The 9,059-nt window shown below is 42.0% G+C and overlaps 1 protein-coding gene across 1 annotated transcript; it reads left to right on the top strand.

The window, feature by feature from the left end:
• Positions 1 to 627: 627 nt before the first annotated feature.
• On the top strand, positions 628 to 7,668 carry TECTB (tectorin beta). The gene is made up of 10 exons (XM_065746649.1): positions 628 to 703; positions 2,077 to 2,267; positions 2,675 to 2,817; positions 2,904 to 2,976; positions 3,921 to 4,024; positions 4,100 to 4,183; positions 4,336 to 4,498; positions 6,138 to 6,207; positions 7,112 to 7,144; positions 7,616 to 7,668. Exons 1-10 carry the CDS (start codon positions 628 to 630, stop codon positions 7,666 to 7,668), a joined length of 990 nt encoding a protein of 329 aa, XP_065602721.1.
• The last annotated feature ends 1,391 nt before the right edge of the window (positions 7,669 to 9,059 follow it).

Here is a 9,059-nt window from a genome sequence, read left to right as displayed (position 1 = left end):
CTGCTCTGTGCTGGAGTGTGTTTCTACCCATGGGAAGGAGCTTGCAGGGCTGAGGCCTGCGGTGGAAATGGAAGCTACAGGCACAGAAGATAATTACTGCTAAACTTAAAGTTTTCAAAACAGCGAAACTGTAAAAATTAAAAAAAGAAAAACTTAAAAGAAGTTAAGATTATATACATCAGGACTGACATCAATGCAGAATAGTTTTAGTGTTACATTATGAAGCACAGTATGTATATTTCCTGCATCACATTTCTTCTAGTAATTTCTATTACCCTTTTTTCCAGCTCCCATTGCTTCAATTTCATTTAGTTATACTAATGTTTTAGGTTTAGACTCTTTAAAAGGACAAAAATATTCTAGAATAACTTTAAATCAGCACTAAACTGAAATAGTAAAACTGTCACGGTAGTGATCAGTCTCAGTAGTGATAATAGTGGTCCTGGAAATATATGTCTTTTTGATGCAATGAAATCGGGTGACAATATCAGCAATGCTATTTATTTCTCTCTGCAAGACTGACAAGCTTAAATATTAGCCAGTTTAACAGTTTAATGTCTTCCTCTTGTCTTTGTGTTGGAAGACAAATTCAGCTTTTTTCCCTATGCCCTCAGGTCATTGCAAGAAATGGTGGCTGTTACTATTTATCTGATGGTCATCTTGGCTCAAGCTTTTGCGGGGCCCTGCACTCCAAATAAAGCAGGTAGAATTACTCAAGTCTCTTATGTTCTTTTCTTGTATTTAAGCTGCCAAAGTGTTGTTTTCCATTTAAAGCTGATTTTCTTCAGAGTCAAACTATGTTCTGAAGAGCTAACCCTCATATTTCTTCTATTGATTTATTTCCAGCCAGCATAGTAAAAAATGTGCTACTAAGGTCCGTCCTCCCTACCGAATTAGGATGCTTAACTCTGCAATGACCATAGTGTGATAGAGTTTGGTGTGAATAGAATTCAGGCATATGATGGCAAAGGAAAGTGCAGCAATTAGAAACTGGCTGAATTACCCAGAGTGAGTGCTGCCTGAGCTGGGCTTTAGTCCTCCTGACTGCAGTCTGATGATGGATGCTGAGTGAGTGAGCTGAGCTTCTGAACATCATGCTATATTTTAAAAAAATAATGATCATAATTGAAGTTGAGGCCCTAATTACACTCTGTTTTCTGCCCAGACACTGCCACGCGTAATTCACTAAAACTAAGATACAGACTTTAGGAATGTGTTGGGACACGCCTCAATAGAGAGTCTTTGCTCTGAATGTGTGGCATGTGCATATATAATAATAGACTACTGTACGCTACTGCCAGTAATTTCATGGTATATCTAAAGTATTTGGTCCTCTATCCATCTATTTCAGTGCCCTACCTGGCACAGGGAGTTCCTCAGAGCTGAGGACCTTCTATAGTTGTGAAGTCACCCACTCTGACCACCAACAGAAGCAGAACAAATCTGTGTTTGTTGATTAGAAAGAAGCAAGCTGTTAAGGTCTCTATTTGACTTTCCCTGTGTATACCCCAAACTTCTGCAGGCACAGGAAGGCTGAGAAATCAGGCTTTTATGATAAAAGATGAGAGAGGCAGAAGTTGTAAAACAGAGTGTCTTTTTTTAAGATAGTAATTGGTATTCTTTATTATCAGTTCACTAGTGTTTAGTCAGTATTTCCCTTTAAATTCATATCACACCTTCAAATTCACACGGCCTGATTCTCTTTGAAAAAGGCACAAATCTTGTGACATGACAAAGCAATTAATTTCAATTGTGATGTTCAGTATTCGTTGTTGCTCTAGCAGTAACCACACATGGAAACTAATTGCAGTGCTAGTAGCTGTCACTGTTAACAGGACAAGGCTTCTCAGTTCATTTACTTTACCAACACTGCTAACAGAGGTAGGGTCTCTGGTTCATTTTTTCATTTTTGGATCTTAGCTTTTAACATGGAAATTGTAAAACTTGTGTTTGCACTGGCCCTTCCAGATCAAACCCACAGGATTTAAAGCCCTGTGGGAAGTAGATGTGCAGATTTTTCTTTTTGAAAGAAAGGCACTCCCTAATGTCACTCTAGACATGTTGTTTTCCTTTCAGATGTAATTCTGGTATACTGCTATCCTAGAACCATCATTACAAAAATTCCTGAGTGTCCTTACGGATGGGAGGTCAACCAGCTGGCACTTGGAGGCATTTGTTACAATGGGATCCATGATTCAGGATATTACCAATTCACAATCCCAGACCTGTCACCTAAAAATAAATCATACTGTGGGACGCAATCAGAGGTAAGACTTTCAGATCAGCATTTCTGACAGATAACACAGCACAGCCTGAGCTTGATTCAGGAACTGGCTGGACTCCCTTGAAAGAGCACGTTTGATTCCAGTGGGCTTTAAGTACTGATGAAGAGAAGGCAATTAGGTAACAGGTTTCTTTCTAGATTTAGGAGAACAAGCAATTAAATATTCATGCTCTGCATCTACAGGCAAAATACACACAGGTTTAGTGCTATTAGCCTGTGTGCCCATCACCCATTTGCACGCATACATAGAATATGAAGAGCTACAAAACCATGATTCCTTAGGAATGCTGTTTCTCACGAGGCTGAATCTTCATATTTCAACATGCCAGCTTATTCCTGGTGCCTCAAATAGTCACTGTTACGTACATTTCTCTATTTTCCCACCTACAGTTTAAGAACCCCGTTTATCACTTCTACAACTCCATCGTCTCCAATGACACCACAGTGATCGTGAAGAGCCAGCCTGTGAATTACTCATTCACCTGCACATATAATGCCAACTACTTGGTGAACCAGGCTGCCTTCGACCAAAGGTAAGTCTTGGTCTGGCAGTGAGGCTCACCCCTTTTTCAGCCCCAGGTTTCTCTCATACAGAGTGATGTGGTTTTTATGTCCCTAGGGTGGCCACCGTCCATGTGAAGAATGGGAGCTCTGGCTCGTTTGAAAGTCAGTTATCCCTCAACTTCTACTCTGTAAGTGCTCTTTGCCACTCAGTTTTTTGTCTTCTTCCACAAATATCAGCAGGAAAAAAGGGCTGCTGCTCCTGCTCACAGAGCACGTTACCAGCCTGCAGCAGATCATTACAGCGTGGTTTGTACAGGTCCTTGTTTCCACTGATTAACAGGGATACAGCATAAACTGAATGGAGCAGACACATGCCAACGTTCTTTTAATTCCTCCACATGAGGCAGCTTTTTCTGTTGAGTGGTACATTTCTAACATGCTGACAATTCTTATAAAGAAAAAAGCAAGATTGCTGGTAGTCCCACTCAAAGAGCTGCAGCATGCACCTACAGATACTACCACTATGATGTTATCTCTGTAGGAACAGAAAAGCTATGTGCATCTCCCTTGCAGTCTGCTTCCTTGTCTTTTCATCTGGCAGACATTTCATGTTCCCCAGAGATCCTGCTGGAATTCTGCTTCCAGCATTTGTCCCTGGATATCAGACCAATCCTTTGAAGCATTCATCTTTTCCTCACAGCTACCTTGTGCTGCTCCTGATCTTTTTTTCCCATCAGAGAACACTCCAAAGCAGCTAGGAAAGCATAGCTACTTCACTCAATTCCCCTCAGTGTGGCCAGCCCCATTTCCACTTCATAGTCATCTCCAGTGCTGCACTCACTTTTCCTAACAGCTCTGGTTCACAAGGGCAGCAGCAGCAGGCCCACTTCCCACTCATTCCGCACATCCCACATCCCAATCAGCATCAAATTCTGTCACATATTATTATGATGAGCCAAACATCAACAAAATGGCAATAATCCTACTACTAAACACAGGTTTTTGAGCTTGCAGGTAGCAAGAACCCAGACTTCTGGAGTCCACCTCTCCAGAGCTGTCTGAAGTTGCCATACGTCTCTGCTTTGTGTGGTGCTTGCAACATATGATGCCTTTTCCTCTTTTTCTTTCAAAGAATGCTAAGTTTTCAAGTATAAAAGAAGCTCCTTTTGTCGTCGAAACATCAGAAATTGGATCTGACATATTTGCTGGAGTGGAAGCTAAGGGCTTAAGCGACAGGTAGGTGAAGAAAGGAGTAATAGTAAGTCGGCAGCTGGGATTCTGTGTGCTGATCTGGTGCTTGTGCCTCCCCAGGTTCAAAGTTGTTCTCAACAACTGCTGGGCAACACCCTCCTCCGAGTACTTCTACCAGGTGCACTGGCCTCTGATCACCAAAGGGTAGGTGCTGGTGGGCCTCGAGAGCCCTACTGCTTCCCAAGCATGTGAAAGTAGGAAGGCAGCCCAAAGCTGGGGAAATGCCTTCACCAGACCGTGACCTCAGATGATTCACACATCAAGCTCTGACATTTCTCCACACTCAATCAATATAGGTGTGCCTCGGACTTCTCCATTGTTGTCCATGAGAACGGGAAAACAAACCGGGCGACGTTTCAGTTTAACGCCTTCCGCTTCCAGAACATCCCCAAGCTGTCCAAGGTCTGGCTGCACTGCGAGACGCACGTCTGTGACAGCGAGAAGTTCTCCTGCCCGGTGGTAAGGCCTCCCCCTCCCAGGGAACACACGGAGCTAAATTCAGACAGAGGGTGACAGAGGGCACGTCAGGTTGGGAGCAGGCATTAGATGGAGCCACCACCATGCATTAATGCGAGTGGTGGGCTGTGCACCCTGATCCCTGTCATGCCATGGGCACTGCATTGCAATGTTGGGCAATTTGTTTGGAGGTATTGAGAAATGTTGTAGTCTTTTTAAAACTTCCTTTTTTGTCAACATTGCAGACTACGCTCCTGTTGGACAAACAGCTATAGCTAAACAAAAGCCTAAAAAAATAGGAGAAAGTAGAGCACTTGCCATTTTACCTTATAACTCAGTGCTGAGGGCAACCTAGCTTAAAGCTTGCCTTTGCTCAAATAAAACATCCCAGTCTTCCTTCCTTGAGGAACTTCCTCTGTGCTATCCAACAGCAAGTAACTGCTCCTGTTCTGTGGGAAATAATCTAAGTGATCACTGGAGCAGGTACACTGGGAGCACAGAGCAAGTTCCTGCCTTAGGTAAGAATGAGAGGGAAAATGCTCTGCAGGCTTGTTATTTGCACTGGGGGCATGTACCAATGGCATCAACTGATGCAACGATTACTGAGTTATCTTTCTTTAAAGGCTTTTCTATTTCCTTCAGGAAGCCAGGGCTTCATCATTCCTTCTCTCACCCCATGAGTATGTCATTGCCATAAAGTGAAGTTGAATTTTATTTAATCTGAAATGAAAGCCCCCAAAACTCCTTGCCCCACAGATCAGCAACAAATATTTCTTGCTGAAGAAGAGAAAGCATCATTCCTAATCAAAAGGATTCTTCTTTCTTAACCCCTTCTCAGTAAAAGTACCACTATAAGACAGCAGTCCATTACCCAGCCCAAGCACTAAACAGAGTGCACTGGTTTAGAAATTCTAAGTTTCAAAGGCAAAAGAAAAAACCTCTGAGCTTAGATTTTGTTCTTTGTTTTTAAAGGGTTTTTTTTTAAACTTTTATCCAGACACATATCAGGGTTAAATGAAAACACAGAACAGTCCTCCACATCTGCTTTTCTGATGGTACTGCCAAACATCTACATCATCCTTAGAGTCACAGGGTGGAATTCCCTTCTTGCCCTCCAGGGTGGAAGCAAGCCAACATCTCTGGAGTCTGCTTCCAACCTAAAAATGCACTTGGTGGGTGGCCTACTCTAATTTAGGTTGAACCAAGCAAGGTAGAACCACAATTAATACATGCCAAGGTTATAAAAATGCCCACAGCTGGGGACCTGCAAATGTTAGGGAATGGACAAGGACCTTTTCTAGCAATCACTACATTAGATCAAGATAAAAGATGAGCAGTATAGAAGGGATTTGGAGCTTCCCCTTCATATCCAATGAATATGAATTACAATTTGCAATAAACAGCAACAAATCTTCATAGAGGTCACAGGTTAAATAGGTGGAGCTCAGCTACCCCAAAAAGCACCAAAAAGCCACAGTGATTACAGAAAAATAAAAAGTCGTCCCTAGAAAGCATGCAGCAAAACATGCAGACAGATTTCATTTACTTGTTTGGAAATGTGAGAATTGGGTTTGGATGTATATATATACAGACAAATATTAAATCTGTGGGGGATGCATGGCTTTCTCTCTGATCTCTTGAGACATGTGACAAACGAAAACAGCGCATGGAACAAACCGGAGGTGTTTTAGTGGCGGAGATCTCTGTGCGCAGTAAGTAGCGGTTCCTGGGGTGGCTCTTTCTCCCTTTGGGAAGCAGCTAACGGGGGAGCAGCTGGTGGCTCACAGCACAGGAGCAAGCACAGAACTGCTCCCCCATGAGAGCACAAAGCTTGGACAGGAGTTGGTCCCCTCCGGGTTCAGGGTTGAGATGGGTTTGCTCAGTGAAACTCTCCTCATTTATGAAGTGACTAAATGCACCTATTTGGGATTAACGTTAAACCACTTCCACACCAAGTTAGCAGTGTAAATCCTGGTCGCCCAAATTTGACCTCAGCTCTGATGGGACGTGCGTGAGTGGGAGAAAAGCCAGGCTTAAGACCAGCAGGAAGGCAACACTGAGGCTTTCTTTGCATTTACAGTGAGTTCTTCAGCATAACCAAAAATCTCAGCAGGTCATCCCCACACGCCCATCGCTCCTCACAACGTGAGCAGCCATCATCAATTCTTCCTGTTACAAAGCAAAATGTTTTACTTTCAGCTGCTGCCTCCTGGCGGCAGGAAATTCTCCCTGAGCTAGTTTGCTACTGCAGATCCCACATGGCTTTTGATACAAGTCCTTGGAACAAGGTATGCCTAAATCATGCTTTCACTAAAGACCTTTACACTGGGTTCACAACCACGTGCACACCATCCTGCTAGCCAACATAAATTACATATACATGTAGAGTCACGTTATTGACAATAAGAATGTTGCACCAGTAGAACACCATTAGTTTTATAAAATAAAAGAAGTGGAGGATCCTCTTATAACTTCAGAGAGTAAATCCAAGATGAAATCATACTCAGAATTTCAAACCAGAAAGTTATCTGCTTTTACAGAGCATACTGGTGCACTCTGCTCTATTTAAAAAGATGCCATTCAAATCTTATCTATTTCTCTTATTTTACTTTACAGGCAAAGGTTTATCCAGATTTTACACACTCTCAGGTAAGCAGCAAAATAAGACAATGATGATATCAATCCCAAATAGGGATCCTGAGTGGCTCTGCCAACATAAACTCCATAGCTCGAAGAAAGATCTGGTAACTTTCGTAAATTTGACAGAAGGAAACATCTCAAAACCAAATCTCATCTCTCACAGTTTTCCTCCTGTAGGCTCTTCCTTCAACCTGGACAATTCAATCATATCAGTAACATCCAATACTAAATAGTAACTTCTCTTCTTTCCACACAATCTCCCCAGAAAGCATCAAACATGCTTCACTGAGTTAACAGAGATGCTTGGAAAGCATTTCTACTTGGATCTGGTTTGAAAGCCATTTCAAAGCTCATTTGCTAAAATGTGATATGGTGACAGAGCCACATTAGGGCATGTAGTATTTTGGTAGGGGTGAGAAGAAAACATGAAAGACATCTGATGGTGAAGTACTCAAATTTAGTCTTTTTTTAATTTTGCAGATGTTATCTTCCACCTACTCTTCGCAATTGGATTTTGTGCTGTTTTATTATAAAACTCAGCTTCGCTGCGTTTCTTAATTTTTTCCAATCCTGGACCTGGACTTCTTTATTAAAGATGTTTATTTTACAGAGAAAAAATTAAAGACACCAAAAATCTTTGTGCACCACTTCACCAGATAAATAAACCATTCCACGAGCCTTGTGTCTCTAGTATTGGAGAGCCCCAAAGCAAATGTGCCCCTCCCAGATCCCCACAAACACTTTAAACTAGGGAAAATAAAATGGCTGGGTGTTTTACTGATGCCTCCTCTTACAGAGCTGTGATGCCAATAGTGTTTATTTCTACACAGAACACGGAGATATTCAAACTCAGCATTTTCCACTACCAAATTTCCCTTCAGCATTCTCATTCCTTATCAGCCTCAATGGAGTAACTTTCCTTCATGCCTGGTCTTGCAAGGCCAGCTTGATCTGTAGAGTCCTTCAGCACCATGAAAACTAACCTAGCAGTCAATGATCAGAGAAAAATAATACTTTCTACATAGCAATAGTTCAAAAGATCTAGGAATGACCTGACATTTCTTTCCTGTTTCTTGATTGGGTGGGTGAAGTAGAGCTCAGCACATGCTGCAGTAGGTATGGTACAGTTGGAACCAGGCTGGACAGGCTTAAAGCTGAACATCTGCACAGTATGGATGTGAAGCAAGCACATCTGAGGCTGGAAAACAAGGCAGTAAGCTTTAAGGATACATCCTTGGAGACAGATGGTGTTGGATAAATACAAGAACTAATACCTGGACCTTGTTGTAAGAAGAAATCAATGGAAAGGGAAAAAAAGATTACTAAAGAGCAGGAGGTATCAGGGCATGAAACAATTTCTCTGGAAGTAATGGCAGGTACCTTACTTTCTGTAACTGATAAAACAATATTCATCAAAATGTTTGAAAATATCAGGTATTCCTAGACATTTTCCATGAAACTTTTGGTATCTTAAAGGTGACAGCAAGGAGAATGACTACAGCTCTTACTGCAGTCATGGCCTTTCTAAGCTGCCACATAGAAGTACTTTTCTCTCCTTTTTGAAATAATTACAAAGACAACACATAGCTGGGTCTCTATTTGCTCCTCTCGGTGTAATTTCAATATATGAATAAAATACAGATGCATTCACAAAAATGGAGAAGAACTAAGCAGTTTAGAGGTTGAGATTCTAGCAGACAGCATCAACCCTGACAGCCTGCAGAAAAACGGTCGGTTCCGACGGAGTGCATTTAGTCACTACGTACAACAGAGGGCACTCTCTTGACGGAATTGTCCAATTCAAACCGGAGTTCAAAGAACTTGATGGTCACTGCGAGGCAATTCATAGAGGCACGAAAGTTCCACGAGGCAGAGCAGAGCTATTGTATATTTTGTGCATCACCCAATATTTTGATCAGAGATC

The sequence above is a fragment of the Cyrtonyx montezumae genome, unplaced genomic scaffold, assembly GCF_038088225.1.
Source record: "Cyrtonyx montezumae isolate F1298 unplaced genomic scaffold, pur_monq_1.0 scaffold_4, whole genome shotgun sequence".
NCBI classification, from domain to species: Eukaryota; Metazoa; Chordata; class Aves; order Galliformes; family Odontophoridae; genus Cyrtonyx; species Cyrtonyx montezumae.
The sequence above is the reverse complement of the archived record's forward strand: the minus strand, read 5'-3'. Positions and strand labels throughout refer to the sequence as shown.